The sequence below is a fragment of the Rousettus aegyptiacus genome, unplaced genomic scaffold (genome assembly GCF_014176215.1).
Source record: "Rousettus aegyptiacus isolate mRouAeg1 unplaced genomic scaffold, mRouAeg1.p scaffold_m13_p_2, whole genome shotgun sequence".
Classification (NCBI taxonomy): domain Eukaryota; kingdom Metazoa; phylum Chordata; class Mammalia; order Chiroptera; family Pteropodidae; genus Rousettus; species Rousettus aegyptiacus.
Genome location: NW_023416295.1, coordinates 43612066 through 43629816, shown reverse-complemented (window position 1 = coordinate 43629816; position 17751 = coordinate 43612066). Strand labels below are relative to the sequence as shown.

The 17751-nt window shown below is 38.1% G+C and overlaps 1 protein-coding gene across 4 annotated transcripts in view; it reads right to left on the bottom strand.

Annotated features, from left to right (window-relative positions):
* Nucleotides 1-3584: 3584 nt before the first annotated feature.
* Nucleotides 3585-17751, bottom strand: part of NFE2L2 (nuclear factor, erythroid 2 like 2) — a 29644-nt gene continuing 15477 nt past the window's right edge. For 3 of the 4 annotated variants that reach the window (XM_036238032.1, XM_016152604.2, XM_036238031.1), the window contains exons 2-5: nt 7347-7613; nt 6581-6670; nt 5727-5933; nt 3585-5303 (exon numbers count right to left, since the gene is read on the bottom strand). In XM_036238032.1, the coding sequence (XP_036093925.1) occupies nt 4077-5303; nt 5727-5933; nt 6581-6670; nt 7347-7610 (1788 nt within the window). In that variant the 5' untranslated portion in view covers nt 7611-7613 and the 3' untranslated portion in view covers nt 3585-4076. The remainder of the gene's footprint in view (nt 5304-5726; nt 5934-6580; nt 6671-7346; nt 7614-17751) is intronic. The other variant, XM_016152603.2, reaches the window with a different exon arrangement.

The following is a 17751-nucleotide window of genomic DNA, read 5'->3' as shown; positions in this document are numbered from 1 at the left end:
AATTGAATAGAAAGTACCAAAGGTTAGGGGAGAGTAAGGTAATAGTAAAATACCCCATTTTCTACCTATCATGCTTTCAAAAGTAATGGCAAGGGTGTGTTTACTATTCATGAGGGAGAGTTCAGTGGACAGAGTCCTGAAAGCTAAGAAATAGGAATTTACCCTTACTGAACTATTAAAATTTAATAGTAATGGGTAGTTAAGTACAAGGGTGTTGACACCTTTAAAATATTTTAAAAGGAAGTGGCTAAATTACATATATAGCCAATAATAGTTAACAGGTTTATAATCAGATGAAAAATTCTACAAGTGTTAACTAGCTATATCTGAAAGTTAATGGCAATTCATTCTTAAAAATCATTACATGCATTCTCATGTTGAGAAAAGTACATCCTTTAAAATATGTTTACATCAAAAAGTGAATTTTCTATTATCAGTTGTCTTGCATCCTTAATAGGTACTAGAAGAAAATGCCTATCAGTAAAAAAATTAAGTACAGAAATTAAGTATTGTGAACTTGGGCAGGTTGCTTAAGGCTTACTTTTTATGCCGTGTTCCCCTTTGGCGGTTTGGTGATGCCAACTGACCCCTTAGAATGAATTCATATGAATTAAATGTGTAGAATTAAACACGTTGAAAAGTTACAAAATATTAAATTTGGTTTAGTATGTACTTTAAACATTAAATGAGGTTATGGTGGGTCTTCTAACTTTGAAGATATGTATTTTGAGATACTTGGTGGTAACAATAATCTGATGTGATTTAAATGACAGTGACGAATTTTGAGAACCATAGTTTGCTGACTGATATTGAAGGAATGTTAAATTTCACTAAATGTTAGTGAAATTAACATTCTCCCAGTCAAAATCCTGACAAATTCTATTCCGATTAAAAACTTTTTACCTAACTCCTTTTGTAAAATGGAGATAATACCCTCATTGAATCTGAAGGTTAAATATAATGAAATTAAAGAGCTTAACCTAGTGTCTGGATCTTTAGCCCTAAAAATAGTATTTTTGGTAATCATGAGTACTGTATTCTTAATGTCCTGAAGCATATCTAAAGTTTTAATGGGTGACAATAAAGTTAATTATGCCAATGTCTCAGTTTTTTCCTCCACACACACTGACTCAAGTTTTTATGGTCTTTACATTTTTCCAGTTCTCAAAGTATTACACAGCATCAACTGAAAGCTGAAAATGCCCTGATAATTAAAATAGGAATGAGAATTGTATATGTTCTGAGGCTTAAAAGCAGAAATGTGGGTATGGGCCATCTCAAGCATGGGCTTGAGAAATCTCAACAAGAAGATATTTTATATAATGTATCATGTGATTAAAGTTTAATAAAATATTTTATAAGTCAATGTAAACTGCATAGATGTATTTTAAAATTAGAAACAGTTCAAGTGAGGTTTAACAATTGGATAACCAAATTTAGTGTGAGGACACGGATCTAATATTTCAAATCCATAGGTAAGTTGGGCTTTGTTATACAAGTGGACCTCCGAGGCTGCCTCGGTTCCACAGCACCACAATAAAGCAAGTCATAATCTTTGGTGTAAAGGGTATTCATTTTATAAAACATCTGTGAAGAACAAAATGAGAAATGCCTGTATGTAAGTTGTTTTTGTTTCTAATAAATGTACAATATGTCTAGTTCAAAATAATTTTTAGGTTTCTGTAAGGTTTCTATGATACCTTGAATGAACTTGGCAAAGTATTTTGAAAAATTTGACTACTTCAAAAAATGCATGTGAACAAAGGCATCTGCTATCAAGCTAGTGGAAGTCTGGTCAGCCTAGCAGTGCTTTCTGTTGGAGGTGCCGGCCAATTCCAGGTGCTCCTGATGGGGCTGCTGGTAACAGCCACCACCACCCCAAACCCCAACAATGATTTTAGGGTGGGGCACTCTTCAACTTTTTGTCCTGAGATTGGTCAGAAAAGTCCTGTCTTCTGCAGGGCTTACTCACCACCACTACAGGAGGAAATGCTTGACCACATTAGGGAGACTAGCAGTGGAATCACCACATTTGAATGTTTGGATTGATTTAGTCTTGTAGTCTGCAACCTTTTTGGCACCGGGCACTGGTACTCCTGGAAGAATCTGTAAGAATCTAATGCCTGATTATCTGAGGTGGTGGTAGTGCTGGGGAACAGCTGCTTCATTCCCCTGCTGCTCGCCTGTGTGGCCTGCTTCCTTCAGGCCACAAACCAGTACCTGTCCATGGCTTGGAGGTTGGGGACCCCTGCTTTAAGTCATTTTCAACATGGGGCTTTCCAGTCTGAGTCAACTTCTAAGCTAATTTGGCTTTAGTTTCGTGTGCAACCAAAAGGCATCCTAAAGCTAAAGAAAATGAAATGCCCATTTATAGAGTGCTAGGTACAGTACTTCTTGTGGAGTAACAAAATTATTGCTTTACCGATGAAACAAGCCTGGTTGAGTTTGGCGGTCATTCTAGGAAAGTGGCAGCAGCAAGCCCAGGTGATCTGGCTCTAGGGCCAGTGGACCTCTACTGTATTGCTAGCAGAATAATAGGATGCTCGGTGAACAATTTGCACGCAGTGTTTATTCCAAACATGCTCAACTTGCAGATGAATCTGCATTTCCTCAATGCTATAAATGGTTTATTAGGCAGCATGCAGATTTTCAGTTTTGTGGGGCTTTGCCTTTGTGCTTATTATTTACATGTTTAACATGTTCCAAAGTGAACCGATTTTCCCACCTAGATTTCCCTCTAACCAGTTTTCTCCATCTGTGGGCACCTCAGTTCTTAAAGATGTTCAAGGCCTGACTCCACCTTCACCCCACATTCATTGTTAAAATCCTTTTAGTTCTACCTTTGAAACGCAGAATCCAGTTCCTTCTCACTACTACTATCACCCTAGAGAAAGACACTATTACCCATGTGAATATTGCAGAGGCAGAGGAGACTATATCAGATGTTACCCCTATTTAACACCTTCAATGGCTCCCCAGCTTTGTTCTGTAAAAGCCAAAATCTTTAAGGCTTAACAGAGCAGTTATATGTACCACTCTTCTACCCGCCCCCCTTTTCCTCCGTCTCCATTTTCAACCATATAGTCCGTCCATCTGAAACAGGCCTGAGTCTTTGAACTCGAGTTCAGTCTGAAATATTTTTAACACCATGGGTTTCCCACACCTTCAAATATTGCCACCTCAATAAGGCATTTCCTATTTATGACCTATTTTAAATGACAATGCTTCCTTTTTACTGGTCTTCCTAATCCTCTTTCTGGCAGTGTAGTACATATGTTGTCTTTACCCACTAGTTTTAGGACAGGGGTTTCCAACTTTAAACAATTCCCTGCACATAGGAATACATCTTTTGATAGGAATAAATGTTTCATGTCAAGGTAAAACATCTTTGGTTGAGATGTACAACCTGTTGAAGTGATAAAGTATCTTCTTGATATATTTTATTTTTCTGTGTCTCTAGCACCAGAACTTTAATATAAAAAACATATCAAAACATTTCTGAAAATGCATATCACCTAAATATGTTGTATGTAATATTAATGTCATGGAAAATACTGTGAATAAACTCATGAATTGCAAAGATGATTTAACAATCATAATATTCCTTTATTAGTACCAGCTTTCCAACTAATTTTTTAACCAGAGCTAAACAATTTCATATAAAAAATGCCATTTTTTTCATACAGTATTTATAAAAAAGTACATAGTGGTTAGTTTTGCAATAATTTGCTTTTAGCCAGATGTCAAAACATAGAAATCTATGGATGTAACAAATGAGATAAGAACAGTATAAGAAATTTTCGAGTTTTTGTAGTATTTACATGTATATAGAATGTATGGTGTTCTAAGAAATTAAGTTTGCAGTTAAAGTGGAACTGATTTCAGCATACTGACAACTTATTTTAATGCCGCTTAAAGTTTTATAGTATTTGCTACACTAGTTTGACTATAATTTTGCATAGAATTACTTATAAAGTATATTTCTGCATTTCACATCACAGTAGGAACTTTTAGTATAACAGTACAAAAAAAAACCAACAAAACACTAGCTCAGAAAACGTCAGGGCTTCCCAAATCTAGTTTTTCTTAACATCTGGCTTCTTACTCTTGGGAACAAGGAATACATTGCCATCTCTTGTTTGCTGCAGGGAGTATTCACTAGGAGAGTAAGGTTTCCCGTCTTCATCCCGTAGCATGCTGAAGACTTCGAGATACAAGGTGCTGAGTTGTTTTTTCAGTAGATGAAGAGTTCTGTCATTTTCTCCTTTTTCTTTGAGCAATTTTTCTTTTTCATCTTTTAAATGATCCAAATCTTGCTCCAGTTCCACTATGTTTTCCAGTTTTCTTTTTCTGCAATTCTGAGCAGCCACTTTATTCTTACCCCTCCTACGTATATCTCGAATTAATGCAAGTTGAGCCTCATTGAATTGTTCCTTGGACATCATTTCGTTGAAGTCATCAACAGGGAGGTTAATGATTTTTTCTACAGGGAATGGGATATGGAGAGCTTTTGCCCGTAGCTCATCTCTTGTTAGATGAGCCTCCAAGCGGCTTGAATGTTTATCTTTTGTGAACGGGGTTTTGCGATGACCAGGACTTACAGGCAGTTCTTTCCTGGGTGTACTTTCGCACTGGGCATCATGCGCTGGAGCACTGTGTCCCTGAGATGGTGACAGGGGTCGGGCCGCATCCTCAGAAGACTGTACTGGCTGTGTTTTAGGACCATTCTGTTTGACACTTCCAGGGGCACTATCTGTCTCTTCCATTTCGGAATCACTGAAGCCAAGTGGTGTGTCTCCATAGATAGAAGATTCCAGTGAGTGTTCTGGGGATGCCATACTGGGACTTCTGTTCAGTGAAATGCCAGAGTCAGAGTCATTGAATTCTCCTGTGCTTTCAGGGTGGTTTTGGTTGAAGGCTTTACAAAGTGATAGTTCAGAAACATCAATGGGTCTATTTAGAAGTTCAGAGAGTGACTGGCTGAAAGTAGAAGAGGACATGCTGTTGCTGACACTGGGCTCTGCTATGAAAGCAGAATAAAATTCGTCACCAAAATCTATGTTTATTGTGGCATTTGAATTTGATGAATTCACTGTCAGCTGGTTGGGGTCTTCTGTGGAGAGGATGCTGCTGAAGGAATCCTCAAAAGCACTGAGAAAATGTGGACTGTAGTTACCTACTTCTTTTTCCAGTGGGGGGACTGAGGAGTAGAAATGATAACTGTTGCCAATTTCGGTCAGTTTGGTTTCTGGACTTGGAACCGTGCTGGTCTCAAGCAGCTTGAAATTTTGAATATTAAGACACTGTATGGAAAAGACATTTATACTATGTAAATCAAAGTTTTTTAACATTCATACTATGTAAATCAAATATTTTTAACAGCTGATAATCTGTATATGATGGTAAAAACTGTCCCTACCCCCATTATCTCCAAGCTGGTCTCATCTATAATTCAGAGATAATTCCCATTTCCGACAGATCTTTATTCCTAAAGCATCTGTATTATTTTCAGAGTTCCTAGATCAGACTTCAGGTTTCTGAATACATCCAGCTCATGGTAACTAACAAGACTGTACTTAAGTGAGCATAGGCAGCTCTCATGACTAATTTAACACCACCCTCTAATCCTTCTTAAAGTAGGTGGCATATAAATAATAACTGGAATGACTAAAAGTACTGAATATAAAATAGCATCTTTGGAATTTATAATATCAGATCTTAGTTACCTGTAATTCTGGAATGGATAATAGCTCCTCCCAAACTTGCTCCATGTCCTGCTGCATATTATCTAAATTGGCACTGGTTAGCTGAAGGACAACAGGTTCAGGTGACTGAGTCTGATTTGACTGAGTCTGATTAGGAGCAGTGAAGACTGGGCTCTCGACGTGGCTGGGAATATCAGGAACAAGTGGCTGAAACGTAGCTGAAGAAACCTAAAATTGACAAGGCATTTATCTACGTGAGTCTGCTACCAGCAGTGGATGAGTACACTCCAAGGCACCATCATAACACCTTAAGGTGGAACTGGCTGCAGTTCTGCATTCCTCTACTTAAAATTATTTAATCCCCCTATTTCTATATAATGAAATATCTTTTTTTCTTACCCAACTGGCTCCAAATTTATTCCTTCTCTACTGGTTTGTTTGATCCTATGCATTCAAAGCCAAACTTCAAAATAGGTAAGAACAATCTTTAGGGTTTAACTTGTATGTCTTTATATAATACCTCATACAGTGCTTCAAACATGGTTCATTTATTAAAATTGTTAATTAAACCAGTTTTTGGTGTATTACTCAGTTTGCTCTTTACTCATCAAAATTATTTTTTAGTACCTATAACAAATGAGTTCATTGTTTCCAGGTTATGCTGATCCATGCTGCTTCTGACTATGCAGTAGTTAATGTTTGGGGTTTTGTATTGTGAGGGGGCCTGTAAAATTATGTATAGGTTAAGGCTTCATTGACAAAATTTCCTCCTGATACGTTTTTTATTCTTTTTTTAAAAACGGAGACATTAAAAGGACCCATAAAAGATGTATTAAATGTAGCTGTGGAGTTTTGCTATGAATCAAATGTTATACCTCATCGTCATCTACAAATGGGAATGTCTCTGCCAAAAGCTGCATGCAGTCATCGAAGTACAGAGCATCTGGTTTGGGAATGTGATCAACCTGGATAAAAGGGAAAGACATAAAGGCAAAAAAAAAAAAAAAAAAATGATTTAATGTTCCATTCCCAAGCTAAAGGTTCATGATCAATGTTCTTAAAATGTTCACTATTTGCTTAAGTAAATATTTCTCGTATTTCAGAAAGTGGGTTAGTGTTGTGGTTAAGAGCACAAAATTGAACCAGATCATCTGCATTCAAATTGGCTCCCCCAATTTCTTGAGCGCTCTGGGCAAGTTATTTAACATCTTTAAGCTTCAGATGCTCATTTGTAGATAAGATGAGGATAATGGTACCTAATTCACATAGCTGTTATACTGATAAATCAATCAGTATATGTCAAGTGCTTTAGAACAGTCCACAATGCCTGCCAGTTAGTGCCATAAATCATCTGTACCTACTAGTTCCACTACTGCCACTACAGCTGCTGTTTGATCCTTACATATTTCTGTAGTTTACAAAGCTCATCTAATTCATGTCCTAATCCTAATAAACTCTGTGAGGTAAGTCAGTCAGGTATTGAACTCATCAGGAGGCTGAGGTTGGGAAAGTGACGTGATATAGTTTGTAAAGACACGGTAAAAGGCAAAACTGGAACTCATCCAGATGTTTTACCTCCTGGGTTAATGTTCTTTCCTTAAACCCTGCCATACGCCTGCATAGGAACTAAGTACTCCATACCTGGGAGTAGTTGTCAGATCCACTGGTTTCTGACGGGATGTGCTGGGCTGGCTGAATGGGGAGGAATTCTCCTGTCTCTTCGTCTAGTTGTAACTGGGCAAAAAAAGCTTTCTCCTGCTCCTTTTGGAGTTGTTCTTGTCTTTCTTTTTCAAGTTTTTTCTGTTTTTCTAGCTCATGCTCCTTCCGTCGTTGACTAAAGTCAAATACTTCTCGACTCACTCCAAGATCTATATCTTGCCTCCAGAGTATGTCAATCAAGTCCATGTCCTATGTGCAAAACAAAAAGAGAAAGACCATAGTTAAGATGGTTTTAAAATGGCAGATACCACATAATTTACTTCATGCCATTGATGATGGGGGCAAAGAATTACAACCTGATTCTGAATGGAGACAGATCCAATGTTCTGGAAGGGCACAGTTAATTCCACTCAATCTATTCATTAAAAAAACAAACAAACAAAAAACCCCCAAAAACCCTACAAATACAGTCATCCATTCTAATCTCTAATTACTTGGATTATTAGCAACCAAGTCTGGGCAGAGGTCACTAAACAGCAAAGTTAACAAATGTTTCACGTTATAGTTCTTGAAAGAATCTACACTTGTTTAATGGGATACAGAAATTAGAGAAAGCACTTAAAGCCACTGGTTTATTATCAGAAATGGGATTTGGAAAACATGATTGAATACATAGAATTTTTTCTAAATTTGCTCAGCAACGGTCCAATTTACAGAAAAGGAGGAAAACCCCAAGTAAAATTGTTAGTCTAGCAGTTGTAAAATAGCACCATTCTTTTGGTTTTTCCTACATTGGTTTATCTTTTCCTCATTTCATGCTACTGCCTTTGTGGCTCATTTCTTAAAGCAATATCACAATGACTTAAATTTTATCTCTTGAAGCATGAACTGGCAAACTGGTAAGAAAAGTCATAGCTAATGGTAATCTTATCACATGTGGGTGGGGCAAGAGGTTGTTTGTTGTCTACCAACAGTTGGGAAAGGAGTAGTGCCCATTAGATTCACTCCTGAGAAATCATACTTTAAATCTCTAATCTTACAACAAAAACAAAAACAAAAAAAACATGGCTCCAGGAAAGAATGAAAGATGTTAAGTTTTAAGATACTGGGAGAATCTTATAAGGAGAAAATGGCTATTTTGATTTAAACAGCAAGGCTAGGCCTAGGTACCAAGTCCATCCAGATTTTCATAAACAAAATGTGTCAAAACCAGTTTTTCTGATTTATAACTTTAGTTTTTGGAAACTTATAAAATGGGTAGGAAATATAAGTCAGTTTCCACTTAATAAACCATGATATATTGAAAACAATATCAGATTGGAGAAATCAAAACACAGAGGGAAAAGGAGTTGTGGCCTGACAACCAGGAGAGTGTGCACAGAATCGAACTTTGTATTTTGGTTCTGATGACGGCTGGCAGCACCAGGCCGGCCCAGTATGTCTAGAGCTCTCCTAATTTCAGCCTTCCAAGGACAAAAATAACATGGTTGTTGCTTCAGTTTGCTTCAGTGAGCAGTCAAGCTATTTTTACCCAACAGAGGAGGAGTAGGTCACCCAGCCTAGAGGCAGCTTTTGGCAGATAGCTGGATAGCAGAGGCCATCTCGAGCCTTGACTGAAAATTGGTGTTGGGATCTTAAATGCTATGAAACCTTGCTCATGGGGATTCATCATCATTCTAGCCTAAGCAGTATAACATATAGTATGTAAAGCACACAGAGTGGGTAGAGTTTAAAGCAACACCTGTAGCTCTAAAACTGGCTAAGGTATATATGTGTTTAAAACATCTATTGAGAGCTTTTATATGCCAGGCATTATTCTAAGTGCTTTAGATATACAAACCAATCCTCAAAACAACCACGTAAATATATAGATCACTATTTTACAGATAAGAACTACAAGGTTTAGAAGGGAGACTACTAGAAAGTGGCTGAACAGGGATACATGTGCGGCGGCTTCAATCATGGACTCTTGCTTTTTAAACACAATAGCCTACTTCTAAACATATATAATCCGATCATTGGCCTAAATTGGGCAGGATGTAAAATCCATCAGCTCATATACTTTGTCTTAACATCTTGATGGTATAAAGAAGTGGCCAGTTTATAGAAGGCTGGATTAAGCACATGTCACCTGGATCATTTTCCTGACCACAAGCAACAAATAGCAGCCAACAAAATAGCAACCATAGAAGCATTCACGGCTATGTTCTCAAGGGGATCCCCCACTGAAATAAAGCATGAGAATCATTTCCATTTTTAAAATGATTTGTTTCCATTTTAATAGGCATGTTTACCGAAAGGTCATGTGAAAGAGAAAGGCCCAGGGTATAGAGAAACCTATTTTAAAATTGCAGTTAGGTTGGGCTGTATCCTTCTGGGAATCTAGATAAAGCAGAGTATCCTATCTAGGCCTTTTTTCTGAACTGGAGCTATTGCACCTACTAAGACTAAAAATTAAAGGAATGCATGCTCTCACAATCTCAACTGAACTGCAGTCTCTAAATAGGCAGTACCTGCTCCTACTCATCTCAAAAACTGATGTGGAACATGCACTGAGCTATTTACAGGATCAATAAAAGGGAAACTCAAATGCTTGTCCCTGCACCTGGGGACTACTCTGACACATCCTTCCTTCACTTTCCCCAGACTGCCTATGCCTGAGGCTTCTCTTTCTTAAGAGATCCCCAAATAAAAACCAGTATCCAATTTTTATTTTTTTTCGCAAAAGAACTGAAAGGGCACTGCAGCAATTTGTGTTCAAAACACCTGCACACACATCTGACTATTCCAAAGTATCCCTATAACAGTTGGAGGAAATTTTCAAATGTAATTTACTCCAAAATCATGAGTTGTACTGAGTTGATAAAACTTTTTCTTCCTTTCCTTCCCACCAGATGAGATGTGTTGAGTAGGTTCAGATGGTTTAGCTATAAATTTAGGATAATTATTCCATCTTATTGCTACCATACAGATGTTGGTGGATCAAATGAGATACGTAAATGAACTCTATAAATGTAAAGTATATGCAAATGTTGTCACACATGCTGACGGTGGTGGGTCGTACTACCTGCTATAATGGAGACCAAAGTCCAGGCCATAGGATAATAATGAAGTCGTGGACCTACCTGTATTGGGAGCATGAAATAAAGCAATGAAGCGATTTGGTTCCTCCTCAGGAAAGGCCTGAAATTGACTATGAAGCATGTACAACATGTGTTGTAAATAAAAATAAACTTTACTTTTATGTACACGCCCATTCAATTGTCACTCAGTTCCTGATACGACTACCTTTCAATGCACAGCTCCAAACCAATTCAATTTTTTAAAAAAAATTTCCCATAACATGATCAGAAAAGGACACTTCGATGGAATCTTATCAACAAACAGGAAATATAAAACATGAAGTATCATTTGGATCCGCTCTTGAGTACCTACCTGTTCTCATTATCTGACCTGAAACAATGCAGGACTCTGGGGTACACAGAGCTCCTACTGCCCTAGTTCATTGTGTCCACCAAGAACACCACCAAAAGACCTTTCAACTGACAACATCTAATTGTTCTTAATGCAGGCTAGGCAGCCTTCAATGACATCATAATGAACCCCAAACATGTTTCAAAGTATTCTCAGATGTTTTCCTCTGTATGTTTATTTTTATGTAATGTTCATTCTTGCTATGAGAGGTCTCCAAAAGAAAACATGCCTTAAAAAAAGAAAAAAAAAAGCTGAGTTTTAACCACTTTGAATTCCTTAAGAAAGTTGTTCTGATCAAATTTAGGATGCAGCAAAAATGGGTTTCTTTCGTGGCCTCAATATGTAATACTCTGTTACTCAGATTGTCATGTAAGTTTCAGAAATTAAAAACAAAAAAAAAAACCTGCAGGGATTTGATACTGTGTGAAATACTCAAAACTTAATGTTGAAAATGAGAAAAGAAGTTTGTCTACCCAAGACTCAGTGCCGGGGACCCCACAGGCTCAGGACTGTGTGTGTCCGGTGCTAAACTAACAGACAGTGAGTGTTTTCCTGCAACGAGCCCTGTGACTGTGCACATGACTTCTTCCACAAATGACCCAGCCCTGCAAAGCTCGAGCACTACCTCAGAGGAAACAGTTCTGGTGGAGCCCCGTAACAAAGAACATGACACTGGACAGTGGGGAAGGGAAGTGCTTAAGGAAGAACCAAAACTGCTCTCCTATACATAAATCCAAGGCACTGAGGAAATACAAGCTGCCTTACCCCATCCAGGCCCCCATGAGAAAAACCACCATACAAAATGGCAGATGAAGGGTTAGGGAGGGATAGGAAAGCAGGGGACGGTTTGCACAGTATTCCAACAGGAAATACATGAAGGCTTCCCAGGGCGGCTGTGAGCCTTCACATGCACATGGAGCAAATGCTGCTGACCACTTCAGTGCCTGAATTTTTTTGTTGTTGTCCTTTAGTAATTCCTGAATATGTTTCAAATTATGTTGCCAGCTTGGTTTAGACAAAAGACAATTTAATAAGAAACATAAATGTTCGCCAATTCACATTAAATCACCATCTGGCCCAATTGAAATATTTATATTTAAAATGTATATATCATCATTTGCCATCTGGGTAATATTACACGTTTATGGGAAATTTGAAGTTGGACAATTAACTTATACTACTTTAAAACAAACATCTTTGTTCCAGGATAAACAAAGAAGAAAGCCTCGAACACAGAATCCCATATTAAAAGTCTTTTGCAAGCCAGTTCTAGTGCCTTGAACAAGCCAGCATTTATCATGCTCAGATGATTCTCACAAAATAATAATAAGATACAACAAAAGCAAAAATACTAGAAAAGATAAGCAATTCGGTAACTGAGGCTTTGGAAAAGTATTTGAAATGAAAAATAAAATGGTTTCTATTATACATTCAAATGTGTAAATGAGGCTTGTACCCCAACTCTTCCTTTCTCTCATCATCTATTTTGTCCTAAGAATGACAGGATGGTGGTGGGAGGTTTCTTTCTAAAAATAAATTTCTCCAATAAACTGTTAAAATAAATTTCTGATTACTAACTTTGTAAGCAGAGAATGAAAATTGATTCTCTCAATTTTACAGTATGAGTTAAGACAATATCTCAAGTTATTCTTTCTTAAAATCATGTATTTCTATTAAGAAAATAAATAAATCTTAAAAGTTTATTCCCTTGAAATATTATCTTTATCTAAATATTACTTACTAGCAGTAAGAGTCTGAGTTATACCTGATCATGTTTTTCTTTCATACAATTTAGTTTTTATATTATGCCCAGATTGTTATATTTATCTAAAAGATAAATCTGGTTTAATATGCTTTCCATAGAAGTTGCTCAAATATTTTTGAGCAAAACCTGATGGAACATGAATCACATCCTACTGTCTGTTAAGAGTATAAACCCCATGAAGAGCTATAGGAGGCTACAAAAAAAAAAAAAAAAAAAAACAAAACACAAAACAAAACAAAACAAAAACTGAGGGCATGCTTGAATTTTGAAGAATTGCTAAAACAACAAAAATAATCTCCTCTACATTCACATGACTCTACCTTGTAGTATACTTACCAAATAAAGTAAAATGACACCAAGCAGGTGTGTTTTTAAAATACATCTTGTTGATGACTATTATTTCATAAATATCTACCTATTTACTTTTTTGCTTCTCTACTACTGCTTCATTACAAGATACACAACACAATGCCAATGGTTTTCTCAGGGAAAGCAGATGACACATTATTCTTTAGTTTGCCCACATTCAAGTACTTTTGGTTCTATTGGACTTGCTAATTTCTGAATATATTGCTACAATAATGGTGAAGTAGGTGATTAAAAACAAATCTCTTTCATACACACACACACACACACACACACACACACACACACACAATCATAAAATGTTAGTGATGGAAGGGCCTTCCAGCCATCTAGGCCAAATGTCAATGTTGCCGGGTTCATTTCTTTGTAACCACAGCTCCTTTTTTTTGAAATCACCTACAGCACCTGTTCTTCCTAGGTGGTCTCCCATCCAAGTACTAGCCAGGCCCAACCCTGCTTAGCTTCCGAGATCACACGAGGTCGGGCATAGCCATAGACTATAGCTTCCTTTTTTTAAAAAAAAAACTAACCTAGCAACCAGTTATACGTGTCAACAGAGATTCCTAATAGGTAGTAACGGTTACCACTAATCCAAACTTTCTAGAGAAATCTCACCTTTAAGAATCACTTCCCTAATCTTCAACAACTAGCAATTTTTAACAGCATAAAAATTCTCAAACACACACCTAGAGAGGAATTATTTGACAAGTTAAAAACTCTAGATGACAAATTTTGCTATTCCTTGGGTTGTAGAATCATTCTTGTACCGTTGGTCTTTCAATGAGAAAGTGGGCCGGTTTCCTCAGTCTGGCATGTTACTCTGTACAGACACTTTAATGGGCTGTTTCCTGTTTCTTAGCAATGACTCAGTCTAAGAAATATGATCCCTCCAGTTTACTGGAAGTCATTTATTACGACTGTGTGCAAATTGAAAAGCATGATGCAAAGATAAAGCAAGACTGGAAACTGAAAAGAACAGGAACTCTGATTATTTTCTCACGAGGCACATAGGTATTTGACCAAAAAGATCAGAAAGTTAATTTTCAAAATAGTAGGTGATCCCACCAGCTACCAAAAATGCATGGATCTGACGTTTCCATGAGAAGTTTCACGCCTAAATCCCGACAGAGTTATTTTTTGGTGGCTGGTGTCAGCAAGATGCTGCTGCTATAAAGGATATATGCTATCATTACTTTGCCAAGAGAATGATTTGGTTTGATAAACAAACTTTAGGATATGTTTTGCTAATCTCTTCCCCATTTTGAACAAGCCATAGTATGTATTCAGTTCTGGATGCTGTCTTCCACACATAAAAGGGAATTCTCCCTTCGTGAGGTCTTCCATTAGTATTAGAGTGATTCTATAGGGGAACATACACACCTGCATGAACCATTATTATCAACAGAACCTTCAGGAGCACTGGATCTAACTCCCTAACCTCCTCTATACCTTGTGTATAATGAAATTAACTGGATATGGACTAACCAGGTGGCTCAGCCATCCACCTTGGGCAAATAGCCCTGCTTGCCCACCCTGTGTACCCTCCTCCCACAGGGCGCCCCCCACGAGGGAGGGCAGTGCTCCATCTGGCCTGCTTGAACACTTCAACTCCCGGAAGATCCTTGACCCCATTTGGGTTCTGCATTTGTAAAAAGCAATTATTTATTTCCATCTTAAAGCTCCTTTTCAGGTTTAACTACCTACGACTAGCTTAAAAAAAGAATCAGAACACTCATTCAGGCCTGGGGGCCGGGTAAGTTCTCTAAGGAGTCGGCTGCTGATAGCGAAAGACCTGTGTGCTGGTGGCAGTGTGAAGACTGGCCATGGTGATGAATGTTGTAACAGAGACGATCTAAAACGCTTACCTTCCTTTTTTTTTTTTTAAACTGCAGATACTGTTAAACTATATTCTAAGGGGTTTAATATTTTTAGTGTGGACTTTTTAAAGTATGACAATAGTTCTTCAAATAATAAGCTACTAATAGCTAAAACTTAATTTTACCAGAATGATGGTTATTACAATAAAAGTGGTGATCAAGATCAACAAGATTAGTACATACACTACCCTAAATGGATCATTAATCCATCCACCTATCTCATACATGTGTATAGATCACCTCTCAGGTGCCAGAATGTGCTAGGTGCTGGGGACACAAAGGTAACAGGTATTTTCTGATCTTAGCTTTGAGATGTGATGAGAAGCATGCAGGAGCTAAGGCAGCACACCAGAAGTGTCGCTAAACTGCACAGACAGACCTCACAGGGCGACAACTGACAAAGTACACCAGTCACAACCATGTGAGCATCCTACCCAACAGACCAAGCGCTGAACTCGGTTTCCACACGTCTAGTCCAAGTGAACGTCTGAAAGCAAAGGCTATAAAGCTGAAGAGAACACAAAACACTGCTTTTTGGGGTCACCCCTCGTGGCAGTAGCAATGTTTTCCCCTTTTCCCCCCACAGAGGATCATATTTACAGCTCAAGGAAATTCTCAAACACAAAGAGACTTCTTCCTTGCATCTGGACTTTTCGGTCAGTATGACTCATCTCGGCTGTGATGGGAACTACTGCTAATGCCACACTGTCACGACACGCTACAACTGGAAGGGACCACAAGACTCACATAGATAGCCTCTTTCATTTTTCAAATAGGGAAACAGGTCTACAGGGTGAAATGACTTGCCTCAAGGTCTGAGGTCAAGGCTTCCAAAACTACCTTCGATCTACTTTTCTAATTTTATAACTCTTGCCAAATTATTTGGCAGAGGGAAAAGGATGTTTCTTTGTCCTTTAATTTCTGAATTAGCATCTCTTGCTCTAGTCTGTAAGCCTGTAGCTACCTAACAGCTTATATTGTAGCTGGTGTCTGCATGGTTTACAGGAGTGTTTGTAGGCAGCACTTCATTCAAGCCTCACTGCCAAAGCATGGAGGAGGTGCTTTATCTTTATTTATGGATGAGCACATTTAGGCTTTGGGTATCAGGCAACCCTGTCCCAAATCACATGTTCCGTAAGTAGCAGAGCCAGGACTCCAACCCGGAATCGTTTCTGAGTCTGGCAGGCTCTTCGCACATCGTGGTGCCACTCCTTGGTAGTCACACAACAAAACAAGGTATGGAAACTATTAGCTCTGGTGCCCTCTCCCCAGGCAGGACACAAGCGTGCTGGGAAGTCAGCCCTCTGACACTCAGACCTGCCTGCTCTAAAGGCCCATGGGTAAATCAGGTCTGCCTAACAGGATAAGGAGCGATTAACATTTAAATAAATCCTTCCACAAAGCTAGTATTTTACCCTGTGCTTTTCTCAGCTGGGCTTTCTTTTCTTTCAGTGGCCTGACTAAACTGTAAACTCCTATGTCTTTCGTAAATAGTTAACATGCATATAGTACAAAATGTAAAAACTACAAGTTACCCTCTATTACCCTCCCCCAAGGTAACCACTGACATGATTTTTTTTTTTTCTTATGAAGGTGTTCTGTTAAATACACACACACACACAAAGTAGCACGTAACAATTGGATTCTACATTTATTTCTCCCTATTTAATATATTGTAGAGATGGTTATACATCAGGGCAGAGTTGTCCCATTATTTTTAATGGCTGAGCAGTATTTCATTATAAAGATATACTATAATAATATTATTTAATAATATAATTAATCAGTCCCCTGTTGGGCTTTTAAGTTATTTCTAATCTTTGGCTATTACGAATAATGCTATAATGAATATCCTGTATATAAATCATTTCATAAATGTGTGGGGATATCGTAGGATAAATACTTAGAAGTGGAATTGCTGGGTCGAAGAGTATATGTATTTTTATGATAGATACTGCCAAATAGCTCTACACATGCATTGTGCCTTTTACACTCCCACCAGCAATGTGCGAGTGTGCCTGTTTCCCCACTCTTCCCCCAAGTCATGCATCTTTCACACCTGGCACATGGTACCCACTAAATAAATACACAGTAACTGTTGTACAAGTCTCCTATGTTAATTCCAGAATGACTTCAAGGCAGAGGTTGGGCAAAGTCTCAATAGGTGAAATACTCAAGCATAATAGGCAAAATCAGCAACCTCAGCCTTTAATGAACTTAATGAAAAAGCAAATTCAGCCAGGCTGACTTGTCTACTAGCTCCTTAATGACAAGGAAAATGTATTCCTTCTAGGGATGCATCTCTCAGGAATAGATGTTTGTTGGCCATTAAATTACATTTAGAATACATACAAGACTAAGGAGAGCTGACAGTGACCTTGGAAATCATGGTCCAAGCCCAAGGTTTATGAAAATCTTAAAGCCCAGAGATGCTTAATGGGCAACTAGCCCTGGGTCTCATCTGACTGAGCAGAATCCAGGAGGGGTAGTCAACCTAATACAAATCAGATTCAAACTAGACTTCCTTATTGCAATTTCTATTACTTAAAAACTCACAGACTATTAGGAATTACTTTGAAAACAGACCTTTACAAGACTGTTGTGTGGCATTCAACCCTGCAGCCAAATTAAGGGCCCATGAAACTCTTTTATTAGGAGAAAACGACCAGCAACCAGCGTTTGACCTGTACTTGTCTGTAGAGAACTTTCCCCAACCCCAGGCTATAAGTACTGTGTGGATTTCTAAAGACTCTGCCTGTGCTCAATACAGTCAAACTACAACCAGACTAAGAGTCTCCTAGTTCTAAGGCCCTTCGGGCAGATCACCTCTGCTACCAAGAGCAAAAGTGGCTCAAAATTAATGTGGAGCCCTGAGAACTCCCAAATCTTGGAGTAAAGGCCATGT